Here is a 21,636-nt window from a genome sequence, read left to right as displayed (position 1 = left end):
GATTCCAAGGCCAGAAGGGACCATTGCCTTCCTCTGATCTGCATAGCGCAGGCCAGAGACCGGCCCCACAATAATTCCTCCAGCCGCTTCTAGAAAAACATTGTCATGATTTAAAAATGTGTCTGTGATGGAGAATCCACCACCAGCCCTTGGGAAATGGTTAATGACTCTCCCTGTTAATAATTTACACCTTATTTCCAGTCTGAATTTGTTTAGCTTCAACTTCCAGCCGTTGGATGGTGTTAGACCTTTCTCTGCTAGATTGCAGAGCTCATGGTCAAATATTCGTTCCCGCGTAGGTACTTATAGATTGTGGTAAAGTCACCTCTTAACCTTTTCTGTGTTAAACTCAATAGATTGAGCTCCTTGAGTTGATCGCTAGGAGGCAGGTTTTCTAACCCTATAAGCCAGTGGTTCTCAAACTTTAGCACCCTGAGGACGCTCACTTTTATTTAAATGTTTTGTGGACTCCCAGACCAGCTTCTAAGTTTCCCCAGGAGTGCTCAAGCCCCACTCAGCCCCAGGCCCTGCCCCCACTCCACCCCTTCCCCAAAGGCCCCACTCCTCCCCCTCCCTTCCAGCGCCTCCTGCATGCCACTGAACAGCTCTTCCACAGTGCACAGGAGGCGCTGGGAGGGAGATCAGCAGCCCCAGACATGACTTGCAGACCCCCTGGAGCCAGACATGACGCATGGACTCTCTGGAGTACCCTCCCGGACCCCAGTTTGAGAACCGCTGCTTTAAGCAATCTCATGGCTCACCAATTTATCAGCATCTTTCTTGAATTGTGGGCACCAGAACTGGACACAGGCTTCCAGCAGTGGTCGCACCAGTGCCAAATGCAGAGGTCAAATAACCTCTCTGCTCCTACTTGAGATTGTTCTTTTTATGACTCCAAAGATCACATTCGCTCTTTTGGCAACAGCATCATGCCAAGAGCACCCTTCAGAATCCTTTTTTTACTGTCACTGATTCCTAAGATAAGAGTCCCCATCCTGCAAGCTTGGCCATCCATCTTTGTATGGGGATGTAGACGTTTCCATGTAGCCATATTAAAAGACATTGTTTGCTTGCAACCAGCTTACCATGTGGTCCAGAATGTTCTGCATCAAGTGACCTAGCCTCTTCATAATTTTCTACTCCCCCAGTTTTTGTGTCCTCTGTAAGCTTTATTATGTTTACTTTCAGGCCATTGATAAAAATGTTAAATAATATAAGGCCAGAAATCCCTTCCTCTGGGACCCCCCTAGAAACACACCCAATTGATGATGGTTCCCCATTTACAGTGACATTTTGAGGCCTATCAGTTAGCCAGCTTTGCTCCATTGAATGTGTGCCATGTTAATTTTAAATCATTTTAGTTTTTTAATCAAAATGTCCTACAGTACCAAGTTAAGTGCCTTACAGAAATGTCTATTACATCAACATTAACTTTATCAACCAAACTTGTAATCTCATCAAAAAGATATCAAGTTAGTTTAATGTAAATCCATGTTGATTGGCATTAATTATGTTACCCTCCTTTAATTCTTTATTAGTCAAGTCCCCGCATCAGTTACTCCATTTTCTTACCCAGAACCAATGTTAGGCTGACAAGCCTATAATTATCCAGATGCCCCATTTACCCTTTTAAAATATTGGCACAACACTAGACTGGAACATCCCCAGTTCTCTAAGACTTATTAAAAATCAACATTAATGGTTCAGCAATTTCCTTAGTCAGTTCCTTCAAAACTCTTGGATGCAAGTTATCTTGACTTGCTGGCTTAAAAATGTCTAAGTTTTTAGTAGCTGCTGTTTAACGTCCTCCAGGGGTAGTAGTGGAACACGTGTTGTCATCATGGTACGATGAGACTGCTTCATCTGTTTTTCCAGATGCAGAACAGGAATATTTGTGGAACGCTTGTGCCTTTTTTGTATTATTATTGATAATTAAGGCTGCGAGTTTGTCATGGAGGTCACGGATTCTGTGACTTCTGCAGCAGTTGGTGCGCCTGGCTCGGGGCGGCTCAGGCAGCCCCTGCGCCAGGCGTACCGGACGCTACTGAGGCAGTCTCGGGCCACCGCGCCCCCAGCAGCAGAGTGTGGGTGTGGGGTTGGGGCTCGGGATGGGGTGAGGCGGGCTTTGGGTGACACGTACCTGGGGGGCTCCCTGGAAGCGGTGACATCCCCCTCGTTCAGCTGCTACGCAGAGGTGTGGCCAGGCAGCTCTGCGCGCTGCCTCCACCCAGAGCGCTGGCTTTACAGCTCCCATTGGCTGGGAACCACGACCAATGGGAGCTGCGGGGGCGGAGCCTTCAGGCGAGCAAGGAGTTGTGGGGAGCCCCCAGTAAGCGCCACCCACAGCACACCTCATCCTGTCCTGTGCCCCAACCCCCTCCCGCACCCAAACTCTTCTGCTGCTGCAGGGGGGAGGTGCCAAGGCAGGTAGGGAGCCTGCCGGCCCCACCAACCCTCTCTTCCCCCTGTGCCAGTGGGGGTCCTGGGCCACCCATCGCCGCCCACGCCCCCCTACAGCACCAGCAGGGGTTCCAGGCCAAGCACCGCTGCCTGCCCCCCCCAACAGCACCAGCGGCAGTCCCAGCCCGTGTGCCACCGCCCTCCCCCTGCACCCATGGGGCCCCGGGAAATCCCCCCTTCCCCCCAAGTTTTAGTCACAGGTATCTTTAGTAAAAGTCAGGGACAGATCACGGGCCGTGAATTTTTGTGTACTGCCCATGACCTGTCCCTGACTTTAAATGAAAATACCCATGAGTAAACCGTGGCCTTATTGAGACTTCTACCACTTCAGCCTGGTGATGGACCAATGCCGTTGTCAGGATTCCGTTTTTATAGCGGCCTTCGCTTGCCCTGTAAACACGTGCTTCCCCCCTCAGCCCCCAGGGACCCCCCCCACACCTACCTCATGCTGGCCCTCCGGGGATCGTATTTCCTTTAGTTCAGTGACACTCAGACTGAGGCTTCGAGTCGCCAGCGGCTCTGTAATGTGTCTCCGGCGGCTCTTCGCAGCACACGAACGGCGTGTGACTGAATTATTAACCGATCAGGAGGATTTTACTGTGTTACTAACCAATTGTAGCTGATACAATAATAATACTTGGTCAGTCGTTTTGCTGGGAGACTAATACGCGCACGCACATGCACACGTGCGTGTGCGCACAAGCAAATATTTCCCGTCATACTATTTAAATATGAATATATAGATATACAGTAAATGAAGCAATGAATTCACTCTCCTGTGGCTCTTTTGGGTACTGTTCATCGCTAATTTGGCTCCTGAACTACTGAGTGTCACTGCTTTTATTCTTGGCCACCTCTGCCTGCAGTCCTGCCTTGTGCTTGCTGAGGGATTCATTTAAACCATTAGTTCAGATTCCTAGGAAGTGCATTGGCTGCCTACACTGGGGAGGGAGCTGATGGAGAACAGCCAGATCTGTGGGGAGGGAGACTGATGGGTACGTAAGGAGGTGGGGAGGAAGGATGGAGAATGGTTGGGTCTGACTGACAAGTGGAGGGGCTGATGGAGAAAAGTCAGGTCTTACCGACGGGCATGTGCAGAGGGGCAGGGCTTGTTGGAGAATGACTGGGTCTGACTGACGAGTGTATCGGGGAGCCTGATAGAGAACAGCTGGGTCTGACCAATGGGTGGCTGGGCCTAATAGAGGATGGCTGGGTCTGACTGACTGATGGGTGCGAGCAGGGGAGCCTGATGGAGAATTGCCGGGTGTGGGCAGGAGGGGCAGCAGGAGAGTCTGAAGGAGAACGGCTGGGTGTGGGCAGGAAGGGCAGCTGGAGAACCTAAAGGAGAATAGTGGCATGTTGGCGGAAGGGGCAGCGGGAGCATCTGAAGGAGAATGGGAGGGAAGGAGAGCGGGAGAGCCTGAAGGAGAATGGGCAGGAAGAGCAGCTGGAGAGCCTGAAGGAGAACGGCCGGGTGTGGGCGGGAAGGAGAGCGGGAGAGCCTGAAGGAGAACGGCCGGGTGTGGGCGGGAAGGAGAGCGGGAGAGCCTGAAGGAGAACGGCCGGGTGTGGGCGGGAAGGAGAGCGGGAGAGCCTGAAGGAGAACGGCCGGGTGTGGGCGGGAAGGAGAGCGGGAGAGCCTGAAGGAGAACGGCCGGGTGTGGGCGGGAAGGAGAGCGGGAGAGCCTGAAGGAGAACGGCCGGGTGTGGGCGGGAAGGAGAGCGGGAGAGCCTGAAGGAGAATGGCCGGGTGTGGGTTGGAAGGGCAGCTGAAGAGTCTGAAGGAGAATGGCGGCTTGTTGGCAGGAGGGGCAGCTGGTGCGCTAACTACCCAACCCCCCTTGGTAGCAAACCCAGAGGGACCAGGGGGGAGTGGGGCTTGGAGGAACTCCAGGAGGGAAGGACCGACGGCTGGTGGTGCCAAGGTGTTGGGCACTCAGTGTTCATAAGTCATTGGTGCTGCCCTGCTCCTGGGGGGCACTGGCCATGGGTCTGCAGCTCTGTCCCCTCCTGGCCAACGTTGTTTTCCTGTCCGGTGCCGGAGGCGGCTGGGGCTGGGCGAGGAAAGGAATGCCCTGCTCCCTCTGTGTGGAGGGAGGCGCTCTGCGACCTGGGAGGCAGGGAGGGGAGGGACGCAGGCTGGAGGGGTGTCGGGGGGAGGGTTGTCACCAGCCGCGTAGCCAGGTGGAGGGAACAGGGGGAGCGAGCCAAAAAAAAGGCACCACCCATTCGCTCCAGGTCTTCGGCGTCACTGAAGGTCCGGCCGGCGCCGCCGAAGACCCGGAGCGAGCGACGGTCCGGCCGGCGCCGCCGAAGACCCGGAGCGAGCGACGGTCCGGCCGGCGCCGCGGCGGGTGGCGCCTTTCTTTGGGATCGCTCCCCCTGTTCCCGCAGACACTCGCGAGGCGCCACTTGTGCTCAGTGGGGGAGCGGCCGCTGCCCCGCTCCCCCCCAGCTCCGCCACTGGTTGTCACGTGACTGTGTACCGGCGTGCCTGATCCCTGCTAGGCATCTCTAGGCACTAGCGCTGCCCCTGCCGCGGGGCATGGCGGGCAGTGTGTCCGAGAAGAGGGGAGCGGCATGGAGTGAGGGGAGGGCAGGGGCTGGTGGGGCAGAGCAGCAAGGGCCTGTCCTGCATGGCAGCGGGAGAGGATGAAGGGGACACTGCATTGCTGGCAGGCACAGGGCGGGATGCAGAAGAGACGAGACCCTGTTGAATAAGCAGCAGGACCTAATGTGGGGCAGGAGCCAGCAGAGGGATTGGAGGGGGTGAAGGGGCAAGAGCAGCAGACAAGCACTGTGGCTGATCCAGATGGGGGTGCCATGGAGGTGCCCCAGTGGAGAGGGAGAGGAGGGGAGGGGCTGGAGCCTAGGTCGGGGCTGGAGAAAGAAACAGCAGGATCTGGTACCACCCTGGGTGAGGGGAAGGAATTGGGGCTGAGCCCCCCCCCCCCCCCCGGGTGTTGGGGAGGGGCCAGGACCCAGCCACAGGCCTGGTGTGGGGAAGGCTGATGGGTCAGCAACAGTGAGGGAGACAGCAGGGGACAGGAGGAGGAGCTCAGCGTGAGCCATGGGGGCTGGAGCTGTTTCCCATTGCCCCCCAGCTGCGAGGGAATTTTGCCAGGGAAGGCGGGGGCCGGACACAGCCCTGCAGGTCTGCGGAGAGGGGGGAGGAGCCGCCGCCCAAGCAGGGACCAGAGAGGCAGGAGCTGACTCCAGAGAGGACCAAGCACAAAGGGCAGGGAGGGGAGAGAGCTGGGAGGAGGGTCAGCGGGCCGGGGCAAGGAGGCTGTGAGGCCGGTGGTGGAGGGCAGCTGGGGGGCAGCAGACTGATGTGAGTGAGGGCGGTGGTGAGATTGGAAGGGGGCGGAGGGGGATCCCCGTGCGGGCTTGCATTGGGGAAGGACCTGGAGAAACGCGAGCCGTGTGTGCAGGGGTGGTTGAGGCAAGGTGCAGAGCCACGAGGGACCCCATGTCTCTGGAAACTGCGCCTGGCACCACAAGGAGCTGGTGGGCAGCTGAGCCCTGGACAGCCAGTTGAGTGCACGCACCTCCATGACCCTCCCCAGAAGTGGCCTGCAAACTTGGTCCCTTTTCTCCTCCCCTCCCGTTTCCCTCCACGCCATCCTGTGCCTGGCCCTGCCGACCCCACTTCCCCCCCTAAACCCCTAGTGCCTGCCCCCCCCAATCCCTCACCAACCCCCCCTCTACCAACCCCCCCATGCCTGCCCCCCCAATCCCCCACCAAACCCACCTGTGCCTGCCTCCCCGATTTCCCACTAAACTCCTTGTGCCTCTCCCCCTGATTTTCCCCTGGAGTAGCAGGGGACTGTGGGTTGGGATTGGGGGCACTGGCAGGGCTGGAGGAGGGGAGCCCAGGGCTGGGGTAGCCGGGGGCTGTGGGTTGGAATTGGGGGCACCAGCAGAGCTGTGTGTGGGGAGCCCAGGGCTGGGGTAGCCAGGGGCTGTGGGGAGGGATTGGAGGCTCTGGCAGAGCTGTGTGTGGGGAGCCCAGGGCTGGGGTAGCCGGGGGCTGTGGGGAGGGATGGGGGCTCTGGCAGAGCTGTGTCTGAGGAGCCCAGGGCTGGGGTAGCAGGGGGCTGTGGGGCAGGATTGGGGGCACTGGCAGAGCTGTGTGTGGGGAGACCAGGGCTGGGGCAGCAGGGGGCTGCAGACCAGGAAATCCATTAGCAGAGCTAGAGTGGGACTGTGGTGACTAGCCGATGCAGCTGGTTCTCGGTTGCGCTGCTCTTTGTCAGGAGGTGCTGGGAGAGATTAGGACACGCTGGCCCTGCAGGCTTCTCACCTCCCGGCTTGTCTCTGTTAGGGACGCACCAAGTCAGTTTGCTGCCAGCAGAAGGGGCTCAGCCAGTGCACCTGTGGGTTCTGACAGTCGTTCGGAGCCCATCTCCCATGCCCGGCAAGGAGCTTGGGGCTGTGGGGAGCCGTGCCTCTTGTCCCAAAGCCCCACGAGTGACTGTCTGCACCCCAGATACAGCCATGCAGGGGCACTGGGTCCAGCGAAATTCCACCCAGCTGCTTTCCAGTCTGGGTGTTGCTCGGAATGCAGGTATGTGGCGTGACCAGGCCGCTGGCTTGGACAGGGCTTCACGCTGCGGGCAGTTCTGGGAATCGGGTCGAGAGGGCTCAGGCTGCCCTCATTTCCAGGTCAGCAGGTGCGCGATAATCAGAGAGCCCCAGTCAGCTCTCAGCCCAGGTAGGGCTCAGATCCCAGCCCTGCTCCAAATCTGCTTGTGCTGGCTGGAATTGAAGGTTAGCGCCGGGCTCTGTCAGCCCTTTCTGCAACAAAGGGCTGGGCATGCGTCATAGGCACAGAATGACTAGATTCCCTGTTGCAGTCAGGAACCCAGGGGCAGGCCTGGCGCTCCATAGAGAGAGCCAATAGCCATATTTAAAAAAGGGAACCCAGGGAACAACAGACCAGTCAGCCTCACTTCGGACCCCAGCAAAATCATGGAGCAGGTCCTCAAGGAATCCATTGTGAAGCACTTGGAGGAGACGAAGGTGATCCGGAACAGTCAACATGGATTCACCAAGGGCAAGTCATGCCTGACCAACCTGATTTCCTTCTATGATGAGATAACTGGCTCTGTGGATATGGGAAAAGTGGTGGACGTGATACACTTTGACTTTAGCAGAGCTTTTGATACAGTCTCCCGCAGTATTCTTGCGAGCAAGTTAAAGAAGTATGGGCTGGATGAATGGACTATAAGGTGGATAGAAAGTTGGCTAGATTGTCGGGCTCAACGGGTAGTGATCAATGGCTTGATGTCTAGTTGGCAGCCGGTATCAAGCGGAGTGCCTCAAGGGTCAGTCCTGGGGCCGGTTTTGTTCACCATCTTTATTAATGATCTGGATGATGGGATGGATTGCACCCTCAGCAAGTTGGCAAATGACAGTAAGCTGGGGGAGTGGTAGATACGCTGGACGGTAGGGATAGGGTCCAGAGTGACCTAGACAAATTGGAGGATTGGGCCAAAAGAAATCTGATGAGGTTAAACAAGGACAAGTGCAGAGTTCTGCACTTAGGAAAGAAGAATCCCATGCACCGCTACAGGCTGGGGACCGACTGGCTAAGCAGCAGTTCTCCAGAAAAGGACGTGGGGGTTACAGTGGACGAGAAGCTGGATATGATCAGCAGTGTGCCCTTGTTGCCAAGAAGGCCGATGCCATATTGGGCTGTATAAGTAGGAGCATTGCCAGCAGATTGAGGGACGTGATTATTCACTTCTGTTCGGCACTGGTGAGGCCACACCTGGAGTATTGCATCCAGTTTTGGCCCCCCCCACCACAGAAGGGATGTGGACAAATTGGAGAGTCCAGCGGAGAGCAAGGAAAATGATTAGGAGGCTGGGGCTCAACTTACGAGGAGTGGCTGAGGGGAGGCAATGTAATTGCCTTCTATGACGAGATAACTGGTTCTGTGGATGAAGGGAAAGCAGTGGACGTGTTATTCCTCGACTTTAGCAAAGCTTTTGACACGATCTCCCACAGTATACTTGTCAGCAAGTTAAAGAAGTATGGGCTGGATGAATGCACTACAAGGTGGGTACAAAGCTGGCTAGATTGTCGGGCTCAACGGCTAGTGGTCAATGGCTCCATGTCTAGTTGGAAGCCGGTATCTAGCGGAGTGCCCCAAGGGTCGGTCCTGGGGCCGGTTTTGTTCAATATCTTTATTAATGATCTGGAGGATGGGGTGGATTGCACCCTCAGCAAGTTTGCAGATGACACTAAACTGGGAGGAGTGGTAGATACGCTGGAGGGTAGGGATAGGATACAGAGGGCCCTAGACAAATTGGAGGATTGGGCCAAAAGAAATCTGATGAGGTTCAAAAAGGACAAGTGCAGAGTCCTGCACTTAGGACGGAAGAATCCCGTGCACCGCTACAGACTAGGGACCGAATGGCTAGGCAGCAGTTCTGCAGAGAAGGACCTAGGGGTGACAGTGGACGAGAAGCTGGATATGAGTCAACAGTGTGCCCTTGTTGCCAAGAAAGCCAATGGCATTTTGGGGTGTATAAGTAGTGGCATTGCCAGCAGATCGAGGGACGTGATCGTTCCCCTCTATTCGACATTGGTGAGGCCTCATCGGGAGTACTGTGTCCAGTTTTGGGCCCCACACTACAAGAAGGATGTGGAGAAATTGGAGAGAGTCCAGCGAAGGGCAACAGAAATGATTAGGGGACTGGAACACATGACTTATGAGGAGAGGCTGAGGGAACTGGGATTGTTTAGTCTACGGAAGAGAAGAATGAGGGGGGATTTGATAGCTGCTTTTAACTACCTGAAAGGTGGATCCAAAGAGGATGGATCTAGACTATTCTCAGTGGTGGCAGATGACAGGACAAGGAGTAATGGTCTCAAGTTGCAGTGGGGGAGGTTTAGGTTGGATATTAGGAAAAACTTTTTCACTAGGAGGGTGGTGAAACACTGGAATGCGTTACCTAGGGAGGTGGTGGAATCCCCTTCCTTAGAAGTTTTTAAGGTCAAGCTTGACAAAGCCCTGGCTGGGATGATTTAGTTGGGATTGGTCTTGCTCTGGGCAGGGGGTTGGACTAGATGGCCTCCAGAGGTCCCTTCCAACTCTGTTATTCTATGATTCTATGACTGGGGTTATTTAGTCTGTAGAAGAGAAGGGGGGGCGGGATTTGATAGCAACCTTCAATTACCTGAAGGGGGGTTCCAAAGAGGATGGAGCTCGGCTGTTTTCAGCAGTGGCAGATGACAGAACAAGGAACAATGGTCTCAAGTTGCAGTGGGGGAGATCTAGATTGAATATTAGAAAACACTATTTCACTAGGAGGGTGGTGAAGAACTGGATGGGTTAGCTAGGGAGGTGGTGGAATCTCCATCCTTAGAGGTTTTTAAGGCCCGGCTTGACAAAGCCCTGGCTGGATGATTTTGCTGGGGTTGGCCCTGCTTTCAGCAGGGGGTTGGACTAGATGACCTCCTGAGGTCTCTTCCAACCCTAATCTTCTATTATTCTAAGGGTTCTTGGGACAGGACCCGCATAGGAAGAGAAGGCAAAGGCTAAGGATCAGCATGTAGGAGAAGGGGGAGAATGCGGGTGCAAGGGGACAGCCCTGCTGCAGGTTTCTGGTTGTCTGAAGCAGCAGGGTGCTGTCTGAAGGACATGGCCTGGTGATGAACGGAGATAGAGGCCCTTTCTGCCCTCAGAGAGCCACTGAAGACCTGGGAGTGACCATGTGCTGAGTTGGAGAAGGGGGCCAGTAGCTGAGGCCCTCAGTCCAGCCCTCTGATTGAACTTCCTCTGTAATGGTCTAGGAGAGGAAACAGCGTGTGAATAAAACAGGCCGACGTGATTAAACTGAGAGGAACAGCAAAGCCCGGTGAGGCCAGAGCAAGAGAATCCAGTGAGATGCGAGGAGGTTCGAATCATAGCTACGCAGGGCTGGAAGGGCCTCCTGAGGTCGGCTAGTCCAGCCCCCTGGGCTGAGGCAGGACCAAGTAAACCTAGACCAGCCCTGACGGGTTTGCCCAACTTGTTCTTAAAAACCACCAGCGGCGAGGTTTCTACAGCCTTCCACGGCTTAACTACCTGGCAGACAGCGTTTCCTAATATCTAACCTCAATCTCCCTTGCTGCAGATTAAGCCCATTTCTTTGTGTAACTACCGTCAGGGGACATGGAGAATAACCGATCACCGTTCTCTGTAGAACAGCCCTGAACAGATTTGAACTGTTACCAGGTCCCCCCATAGTCTCCTTCTCTTAAGACTAAACATGCCCAGGCTTTGTAACCTTTCCTCATAGGCCGGGTTTAATCATTTGTGTTACTGTCCCCTGGACTCTTTCCAGTTTGTCCACTTCTTTCCCAATGTGCAGCATCCAGAATTGGACCCAGTCCTCAGTGCCGAGTAGAGCGGGACAATTACCTCCCGTGTCTCACGTCCGACACTCCTGTTAATGCGCTCCAGGATGATGTTAGGCCTTTTCGCAGCTGCATCACGTTGTTGAGTCATATTCAATTTGTGATCCATTATAACCCCCGGATTATTCTCAGCAGTTCTACCGCTAGCCAGTAATTTCCCATTTTGTAATTGTGCGTTTGATTTTGATTTCCTAAGTATAGTACTTTACCCTTGTCTGTATTGAATATAATCTTGTTGATTTCAGACTAATTCTCCCAATTTATCAAGGTCATTTTCAATTTTGATCAGAGTACTTGCAGCCCCTCCCAGGTTGGTGTTATCTGCAAATTTTATAAGCATCCTCTCCACTATATTATCCAAATTATTAATGAAAATATTAAATAGTATCAGACCCAGGACTGAGCCCTGCAGGACTTCACTAGATACACCCTCCCAGTTTGGGCGTAAACCATTGATAACTACTGTTTTGAGTAAGATTTTTCAACCGGTTGTGCAACCACTTTTTAGTAATTTCATCTAGACCACATTTCCCTACTTGCTTATGAGACTGTCATGTGGGAATGGGTCAAAAGCGTTACTAAAATCAAGATAGCATGTCTACCGCATCCCCCTATCCTTGCTCGGTATCACTCATTTTGTGCCTTAGCCTTTCTGATTTTGTCCCTTCATGCTGGTGCTATTCTTTTGTACTCCTCCTTAGCAATTCATCCACGTTTCTATTTTTATAGGATTCCTTTTTGATTTTCAGGTTGTTAAAGCTCCTGTTGGAGCGATATTGTCCCCTTACTCTTTTTTCTCTAATTCCTTCGCACTGGGATAGTTTGCAGTTGTGCTTTTAATATTGTCTCCTTGAGAAACTGCCAGCTCTCCTGGACTCCTTTCGGCCTTAGTTAAGATCCCATGGGAAGAAAAATTTATCAGTTCTCGGGGTGTGTTAAAGCCTGCTTTTTTAGAAGCCCATTCTTCTTATTCCGTTGCTTTCACTTCTCGTTCCTTAGAATCATGAAATCTTTCCTTTCATGATCCCTTTCACCCAAAGGATCTTCCACCTTCAGATTCGCAACCAGTTCCTTCCTGTTGGTCAGAATCAAGTCTAAAATGGCTGCCCCCCATCTCCACTTTCTGAAACAAAATGTTGTCTCTAATCCATTCCAAGAACTTACTGGAAACGTTGTGTTTTGCCGTATCACTTTTCCAGCAGATGTCTGGGTAGTGACAGTCCCCCGTTGCTACCAGGTCTTGGCTTTGGATATTTCTCTTATTTGTTCTAGAAATGCCTCCTCCACCTCGTGTTCCTGACTTGGTGTCTGTAGTAGACCCTTCTCTGATGTTGTCCCTGTTCGATTCCCCCTTTTGTCTGTAGCCAGAGGCTTTTAGCTGGTCTGCCTCTGACAGCCATCTGGACCTCAGAACAAGGAGATATATTCTTGATGTGTAATGCAACATCACCTCCCTTTTCCCCCTGCCTGTCCCTCCTGCACAAGCTGTACTGCTCTGTACTAGTATTCCAGACATCAGAGTTATCCTACCAAGTCGCAGCGATGCCAGCTAAGTCATTATTTAGTTCATACACTAAGACTTCCAGTCCTTCCTGTCTAGGCATTGTACTCCTTGAATTTGTGTACAGACATCTAAGCTGTTGAGCAGATTCCCTCGCTGTTTTCCCTCTTGTTGCGCCTACGACCCTAGTGTAATTTTCCATCCCATTCCCACAACATCTGTTCAAGTTACCTTTTGTACACCTACCCGTGGGCTTTTGTCACCTTCCCCCTATGAACCTAGTTTAAAGCCTGGCTCACTAGGGTGGTGAGTCAGGACATGGAGATGCTCTTTCCAGAAGCATGGCAGGGCAGGGGGACCCCCGGGGCTTCCCAAAACCCAGCTGCTCGCTGGAGCTGAGAAAGGCCAAGGGGGGAGGGGGCAGCAAAGGGAGCTTGAGCTTGCCATGGGCTAGAGACCCAGAGAAGCCTGGATGAGACTGAGCAGTGAAGGGACTGCCAGGGAGCCGCTGGGAGTGAGCCCCCATCCGGTGCAGGACGTGGCCAGCTGCAGCCTGGAGGCGAGGACGGTGGTTGGTTGTTTAGATCGCGGAAGTGCTGGGCGCTCTCTCGGAGGCTAGGAAACCTAGGACGGCGGGTGAAGGGTGGGGGAGAAGGAAGGGGCATTCGCTGCTGTGCAGAAGGGCTAGGCAGAACTAATCTCTAAGGCACGGGTTGGCAAACTTTTTGGCCCGAGGGCCACATCGGGGTTGCAAAACTGTATGGAGGGCTGGGTAGGGAAGGCTGTGCCTCCCCAAACAGCCTGGCCCCCGCCCCCTGACTGCCCCCCTCAGAACACCCGACCCATCCAACGCCCCTGCTCCTTGTCCCCTGACCGCCCCCTCCCGAGACCCCCCTATCCCTAACCGCCCCCCCAGGATCCCACCCGCTATCCAACTCCCCCTGCTCCCTGACTGCCCCAACCCCTATCCACACCCCGCCCCTTGACGGCCCCCCCCCCCCCGGGACTCCCAAGCCTATCCAACCCCCCCGCCCCCCCCATGCCGGAGCCAGCCACGCCACCCTGCTGCGCTGCGGGCCAGAGCGCTGGGGGCACAGTGCGCTCAGGCTGTTGTGGAGGGGGGACAGCAGGGGAGGGGCCGGGGACCAGCCTCCCCGGCCAGGAGCTCAGGGGCCAGGCAGGATGGTCCCGTGGGCGGTAGTTTGCCCACCTCTGCCCTAAGGGATGGGGGGACGTTCCCCACAGCAATGGGGGTGGCTGGCCAGCTTTCGTACTGTAATTCTAGCTTGCCCTGTCCCCTCACCTCGGTAGGACCCAGCTCAGTCCTGACCCCTCCCTCCCCGAACCACACCTCCACCTCCCTCTGCAGGGAAAGGAACGAACTCCCCCAGGAGGTGCTCAGGCAGCCAGCCTGTAGGGGTCCTGGCAGAGGGTGGGTTTTCGGGCGGGATTCAAGAGGAGAGGGTGGAGTTGGCCCCGTTGGCCAGCCAAGGCAGGGTTGAGCCTGGCCCGCTGGCGCCGAAGGGATGGGGCAATGCAGTAAGAGAGTCCGTCAGATAAGGAATGAGGGGCAGAGTTATTCCCACTGTAGCAGCTTCTCTGCATGGGGCGGAGCGACTGAGGTGGGCGTTAAGGAGGCTGGAAGCGGGTGGGTGGGTGGGGATGTGAGATCCGGCCGCGAGACAGAGAAGCCCTGAGGGGGGGAAGCACCATCCTGGCTGGCAGGGGTGAGAGAGGAGCATCGCTCCTGGGGGAAGGGAGAGGAGAGCTCAGGGGATCCCTGTGAGCCATACAGAGTTTGCGTGGATGGGGGCAGGTGCCAGAGACACTGGCTGAGCTGGAGGGAGATGGGCTGACAGCGCAGAGGTGGATTTGGCCCTTGTCGGCGGAGCTGGGGGCTGAAGCTGCGTCAGCAGATGACGTCCCTAGAGAGCATGCGAAGGGAGAGGTGACTCTTGGGAGTGTTCTGGGATCCAGAGAGGGGAAGCCACAGAGCAAAGGATGATTTTGGCTGGATCAGGAGAGCTGTGGGACGGTGGCCTCTCTCCAGAGGGGAGGGCTGGGAGCCTGAAATCCCTGGAGAATAGACTCCAGTAGCCAGTGTTCATGGGCCGGGAAGATGCAGAGAGGCACCACCAGGCCTGGCGAGTTGGCTTTCTCAGGGGCTGTTGGCAGGAGCAGGGCGGGATGCCATGGCGAAGGGAAGGAGAACCGCGCAGGTCAGGGAGGGGGCAGTATCCCAGGGGGCGAGGGGGGACTGGCGGCTGAGGAGACCCCCTCTGGTTGCCTAGGTCCAAGGCTGAAAGGCGTTCGTGCATTCGTGGCACGCAGGGGGCGGCAGCAGAGCTGGCTGCCTGTTACAGGGGCTGTGGCGAGGGGGAGGAAAGGCTGGGAGTGCTGGGAACAGCTGTTGCTTTCCCCTCCCAAGTCAGGAGGAGCCGTAGACGTCCGTCCGTCTGTCCGTGCCGCACAGTGGTTTGAGCCAGGCAGTCGGCGCACGGAGCCTGCAGAGAGGGGCCTGAGGCAGAACTGAGACCTAGGCGGGGAGCCGTGGAATTCTCGGGCTGGAGAGACCCATCCCCTCCCCGTGCCTTGGGCCCTCACGCGTCTGTTCTGCAGGGCAGGTGCAGTCTGGTTTTCAACCTCCCTTGTAATTGGGGTCCCAGCAGATAACTCCCCACCCTGTGGCTGGACCCATCCTCTCAGCCCTTCTGCCGGAGACACCCCCGGCGAGAGCACCTGCCCGCGTCTGTTCCACCGCCGGGGTGCACTCAGCTCATGCCCAGTTATCGGAGAACTCTTCCCCTCTGCGGTACCGTCAGGGTGTCTCGAGCCTCCTCTGCTGTCTGACGCTGCTGCGTGCGGGTGTAAGGGGGAAGAGCCAGCCCCTCTCGGTGCCTTTAGAGTGCCGGGGACGGTTGTTGGCGCAATCTCAGAACGCTCGTTTGAGGGAGCCTCCCTCAGCTCCTACTGTTCGGAATTAGCAAGTTTGATACGTTAGTTTAGCTCGTGCTGCTGGGAGTTCAGGCTGAGGGGTTTGGGCTTCCCTTTTCGGTAGCGGGCGTGGTACCGGAGCGCTGCCACGCTCGCCGGGGTGCGAGTGCCGCACAGCCGCTATCCCAGGCCAGGCAGCGCTACGGCCCCAGCCGGCGTGACGCGCTGGGGAGAGTCCCACGTCAGTGCCACACCTCCACGGGGTTTGAGCCGTGCTCGAAAAAGGCGAGTGGCGAGGCTCGAGTGTTTACTCCTAGAGGCAACGCATCCGCCCGCATCAGAGCCAACGCCTGGAGACAGCGTCCCGAAAACACTGCCTCGGCGCAGAGACCACCAGAGACGTCCCCAGGACCGAGAATCGGCCTCGCCTTCCGCAGGCTTGGTCCTGGGCTCGTTCGTGTCTGTGCCTGAGGCTCATAATGGCAGAGACCCCAAGGAACGGACTGGAGGGTGTGTCTCTGGGGAGCCCTCTTCAGCTGGATAAGAACATAAGAACGGCCACACTGGGTCAGCCCGATGGTCCATCTAGCCCAGTGTCCTGTCTGCCAACAATGGCCAAGGCCAGGTGCTTCAGAGGGAATGAACAGAACAGGGCAACTTAGCGAGTGATCCATCGCCTGTCATCTCGTCCCAGCTTCTGGCAGTCAGAGGTTCGGGGACACCCAGAGGATGGGGCTGTGTCCCTGACCATGTTTCCCCATCTGCCTGGGTCCTTAACAAGGGCAATCAGTTAGTGCGGCCCTGCCCTGCCTGCCCAAGCAGGGCCAGCGCCCCCTCCAGCCTCATCCCCTCGCAGCTCCCACGCCCCTCTCTGGGCAGCTCTGCGGGAACCACACGGCTCTGGCTGTGTCCACACAGCCTTGGTCAGGGGTTCTCTCTCATCCAAGGCTCGGATTTCAGCCGCTGCCCTGGCTTTCCTTAGCCCAGGCTGCAGCAGATCTGTGCTGCCAGCGCCTGGCCAGGGGACTGCGCAGCCCGAGGGGGGTCTTTTCATTCTCACACTTCAAAGCCTCTCTTTGCTGTGGGCCATTTTCCCAGGGTTCTTGAAATACTTTCCTGGCACATCCTCACCCCCCAGCTGGGGAGCTGCCTCTCCCTCTGGGGCTCCTTCCCCTGAGCACCAGGGCCCCAGCCGTCCAGAGGAGGGGTGGCTGCTGGTGAACACTCTGCCTGCGGCTAGCCGGGGGGCAATCCCCGGGAATGCTGGCCATGGTGGGGGGGGAATGCTAGCAGAGGGCTGTGGGGCCAGCAGCCTCAGTCACCTCCCAGCAGTTGGTGGCTGGTGCCTTTTCACTGCTCTGCTCTTCCCCTGCTGGCCCGGGGTAGCCGGCCACCTCCTTCCAGTGGGTTTTGGCAGCTGCTTACTTGCTGCAGGGCGCACTGTAAACATCTAATTAGGTGACCCTGACAATGGTTTAAGGGCTGTGGGGGGGGGGTGGGCCTTGCCAGATCTGATCCTGGGCCACAAAGTTGAATTGTGGGGTGGGATTGGTGCTTTTCTGCGCTTTCCCCCCCACTCCACTGGCTCCCCGGCAGCGGGACTGGGCTCTTCGCTTTGGCCCAATGCCTGGGCTGTGCCATCCCGGCCTGGCCCCACGCCGCCTCTGGCGTTACTAGGGGGCTGCGGCAGAGTTTGGCTGGCTGGCTGCGCAGTAAGAAGGGCCTGGCAGTGTGGTAACACCGTTTCCCCAGCCACCCCCACCCCTCCTCTCCGGCACCCTGGAGAAATGTTCCCTCTACGTTTTTCCACCCATGTGCAGAATAAATGTTATGTGCCCTGAGGTATGTGCCGACATGCCCCACCAGTAGAAACAAAGAACCTAGATATAATACAGATTTTTTATGTTACCATAGGGATAATTACTCCAGCCAGGACAGGTTCGGCATTTTACAACTCACTACTCAAAGAGTTAAATTTAAGTGTAAGAGAGAAATAAAAATTATGAAATGCATAGACCAGTCAAAACACTAAAATGGCACACTTTGAAAGAATAAAATTAGAATATACGTGCATTGCAGGAGGTACCGAGACGTTAACAACAATGTGTGTGTGTGTGTGTGAGTCAGACAGACAGACAGACAGACAGTGTGTGTTGGCTGCTGGGGAAGTCTCTGAGAGACCGTGCGCTGTCTCTTTAAGGCAGTCACTCACCCGAAGGCTTGTTCAGAGCTGCTGCCAGTCCTGAGCCCTGTCTCCTCTACCCTGCTCTGTGGAGATGGGGTACAGGGGTTGGGGGAGTAGGAGGGGGACATCCTGACATCAGCACCCTCCTTTCTCCCCTCTGCACAGCCAGCAGGAGGGTCCCAGGAGCAACGTGGCTTCAAAGTAGAGGGGGAGGCTGCCGGATAGATTTGCGCAGCACTGGAATCTCTCCTGAGTGGCCGCCCAACTGTGCAGCTTACAGGGAACACAGCCACGGAGTCAGCTCCTTCACATCCCCCTCGCTGCCGGCCAGGGGCAAAATTCACCCGAGGGGGGCGTCCCTTCTCAGCTCTGTTGGGGCACCCCTGCTGATAGGAGTGGGGCAGTACCAGCAGTTCCTGGGGGTGGGATCCCAGCCACGTGCCTGCCATTGCTGGGCAGGTTGCCCTCCTGCCGTATCCACGCCAGATGACGCAGCGGAACGGGGTCCGCACAGGCCATAGGCCTGTGAGCCTGCAGAACCCAGGGACTGCCCAGCTCTGATGTCGGCTGAGCCAGCTTTGCCGGCTCTGGGCCAGCCGCTCGCTGTTCCACTGCCATCCTCCCCCTCAGGAACATGTGGGTCCCAGCAGCATCTACTACCTGAAGCTTTAGGTTTGGGGGAAGGCCCATAATGCAGCTGATCAGGATTCCTTCCTGACCCCTCTTCTCCCAGGCCATAAGCTTGAGGTTTGCTTAGCCAGCTCCCTGTCCCCGATAAGAACACAAGAGCGACCATCCTGGGTCAGACCAAAGGTCCGTCTAGTCCAGTGTCCTGTCTACCGACAGTGGCCAGTGGTGCTGCAGAGGGAATGAACAGAACAGGGAATCATCCAGTGATCCATCCCCTGTCGCCCATTCGCAGCTCCTGGCAAACAGATTGCATGATGGAGTATTACTGGCCATGAGCCATCCCAGCAGTAAAGGATCCCACGTCTGAGCTGCTGCACCAGCGAGTCCGCACGTGAGCCATGCTGCCCGGAGCCTTTGCCTCCAGCCCTGGTCCCGGGGCTGGGCAAGGTACGAAGCAGCTACTCATTGTGCTTCAGCTCTTTGAAGCCTCTAATTCCTCTTGTCCCAAGTTTGATGATTACAGCTGGCAGGGGGATGCTCTACACCTAGCATCCTCTGGGCGACAGCTGGGCAGCGATTTGCAGTGTGCCCTGCCCCACCCTGCTCTCGAGGGCCCCAGGGCCTGTGATCTAGTTACAAATCCCCCGATCAGTTTGGACCTTTGAGCCCCACATGTTCATAGTTCATATTTCTGCCTTTTCTAACGTGCCAGCCATGGAGAGCCCATGGAGAGCCTTGCAGTCAGGTTGGTGCCACCTGGGCCTGGAGCTTGCCTCCCATCCCTGGCTGAATGGACTCGCTGGCTTGGGGCAAGCTAGCTCCCAGAGCGCAGGAGTCACCGTTCCTAGGAGCTTCAGGCTGCTCGCGGCCTGCAGGTGCCTCCCTCGTTCCATCCGAGCAGCGTCCGGTTAGCGAGGCAGGGAGTGCCGTCATGAAGGCAGTGTCTAGGGTTGGACATAGCTGGAACATGAGTAGCCAGGGCTCGGTGGGCTGCAGGGGTTGTGGAGAATGCTGCCCCGCTGTGCTCAGGTGTGCGGCTGGGGTGAGAGGGGTGGGGGGTAGAAAGCAGAGGTGGCTGGGAGAGTTTGGGGCGGGCTTGTCCCAGGGGTGCGGGGTAGGTCCTTGGTAAATGCTGGTGCTGTCACCGCTCCGGCTGATAGTGGTCTTGCCCTCTCCAATCCCTGCATCCAGCAGCTGAGAGCTCTCCCAGCTGTTTCCGGCACACCTGATGGCAGGGTTGGTTGATAGGGGTGCGGCCCCCAGAGCTCCTTTCCATCCTCCCAGTCGGGCTCTGGGGGGTCCCAGCTCTGCCCTCTCCCAGGCTGCACCATGCTGCTTCCCACACCACGTGGGAGAGGAAGGGGGGACTGGGGGCAGTCACTGCTCAGGGCACCATCAGTTGCGGGGGGCTGGGCACAGGCTTGTGCCCTAGTTGTTTTGCACAGTGGCTGATGAGAGCAGACCTAGCTCCTGGCAGGCCCAGGGTGCCCCTCAGTACCATTGGCACAGCATCCCTGGGCCCAGTCTTCCCAGGGGGCACCAGTCAGCATAGCCAGTGCAGTGACACCCTTCGCATGGTCTTTGGGGAAGGAGGCCGGTGATTTGATTCCCAGGGAGCCGCTGGGACACCTACTCTGTGACTCCAGGGACCTGGCACTTCCTTTGGGGTGGGGAAAGCCATCCCCGGGCTCCTCGGCCTGGCATTGTCCCCCACTGTCACGAACAGCTCCGGCTTGGGCCACCCGCACCAGGGACCAGCATGGAGCAGTCTGGGGCCGGGTGTTCCTGGCCCTGGCAGGCGATGGTGACTGCTCCCCCTGACTGAAGCCATGGCTTGTGCTCACACAGTGCTGCTCTGAGGGGGGCCCTGGCCCTTTGGCTGGGCATCACCCGAGGAGCTGTGGCATCCCTCATCTCCCACTGCCCCTGGGGACTGTCTCCCCTCCCAGGAGAAGGACTTTCCGTGCCCTCCCCTCACTCACGCTCCTGAGCCCTGTGTCCCCCTCCACTCCACCCCTAGCAGGCTGGGGAGATTCCCTGCTGGGCAGCGCGTGGCACTGGGCAGCACAGGGCATGGTGCTCTCTCCCACCCACCTGGGCAGCACTGCAGCCCCGGGACTGGAGGGCTGGGTCTAGACCCTGCATCTCTTGGCCAGGGGCCCGGCCCCTCTGACAGGTCAGAAGGGGGCACGTCCAGTCATACATTCCCCTCCTGGGGCCACCACAAGCTGCCTGAATGACCTGGCTGTCTCCTCCTAGAGGGGAGCCCCTCCATTCCCTAGAGGGCCCCCCACACAGTGCCCCACCGTGGGCACCCTCCCAGGCCAAGCGTTGCAGCCTGCCATGCCAGGCTGGGTCCCCGACACCACATGGTCCCATGGGTGCAAAGCTGGTGTCTGGTGAGTCAAGGCCCAGGGTCATGCTGGGCCCCCAAGGGGCCTTTCCCAAACTGAGCCCCACGGTGGGAGAGTCCAGGATGGCGCCTCATTGCTGCTGGGACTGGGGGCCCTGCGCCCTGCCAGCCCCAACAGGGCCAACCTGAGAGCTGGCTCGGCTGAGCCGAGCAGTCCCTGCAGGGGATCTGGCACTTGGTGGCCCCTTCCCTGCCCACTGCCGGCTTTTGGGGGGGTCCCTCCTCCCCCAGACGCAGCAGGCAGCCCTGACTCCCCATCTGCTCTCTCTGCAGGCTGAGAAGAAGGCCAAAGTCATTGCTGTCATGAACGTGGTGGAGGAGAGCCAACGGGCAGAGCCCCAGAAGGAGGAGGAGGCCAGCCCGCCTGCCTCGCAGCAGCCCACAGACCCCGCTTCGCCCAACGTGGCCACCACGCCTGAGCCAGTGGTGGCCGACGCCGTGGACAAGAGCACGTCCAAGTCAGCTGACGACGAGCCGGAGTACGAGGTCAGCTCAGCCACAAGCAGAGGGGGCCGGGGGCCTTCAGGCCAGCACTGCTGGGGGCAGATGTGGGGCGCACCGTCTGGTGGGAACCCAGCCACAGCAGAGCACCCATGCCACGCTCCGGGACCTTAGCCACCCCTGATCCCTGCCGCCACCCATGCTTCTCCTTCTGCACGCCTTCCCTCCCCCACCTTGCACCTCTCCTCCCCGTCCTTCTCTGTACCCCTCCCTCACCCAGCATCGCACCTCCCCCGTCCTTCCTGCACGCCTCCCCTCCCCCATCTTGCACCTTCCCTCCCGCATCCTGAACATTTCCCTTCCCCTATCCTTCCCTGCACACCTCCCCTCCTCCACACTGCACACCTCCCCTCCTGCATCCTTCTCTGCACCCCTCCGCTCCCCCACCCTGCACCTCCACTCCCCCGTCCTTCCCTGCACACCTTCCCTCCCCTGTCCTTCCCTGCACATCCCCTCTCCACCCCCCTAGACGCCTCCCCTCCCCCAACCTTCTCTGCACACCTCCCCCATCTTTCCCTCCATACCTCTTGTGTCTCCCCTCCCCACCTCCCTTCCCCCACCCTGTGCCTCTGCCCCGTCCTCCCTTATACACCTTCCTTC

The 21,636-nt window shown here is 57.3% G+C and overlaps 1 protein-coding gene across 13 annotated transcripts in view; it reads left to right on the top strand.

Annotated features, from left to right (window-relative positions):
• Positions 1 to 21,636, top strand: part of DNMT3A (DNA methyltransferase 3 alpha) — a 266,976-nt gene that overhangs the window by 190,136 nt on the left and 55,204 nt on the right. For all 13 annotated transcript variants that reach the window (XM_037893680.2, XM_037893678.2, XM_037893677.2 and 10 more), the window contains one exon: positions 20,809 to 21,021. In XM_037893680.2, the coding sequence (XP_037749608.1) occupies positions 20,809 to 21,021 (213 nt within the window). The remainder of the gene's footprint in view (positions 1 to 20,808; positions 21,022 to 21,636) is intronic.

Source organism: Chelonia mydas, chromosome 3, assembly GCF_015237465.2.
Source record: "Chelonia mydas isolate rCheMyd1 chromosome 3, rCheMyd1.pri.v2, whole genome shotgun sequence".
Lineage (NCBI taxonomy): Eukaryota > Metazoa > Chordata > Testudines > Cheloniidae > Chelonia > Chelonia mydas.
This window is presented reverse-complemented; position numbering and strand designations above follow the sequence as displayed.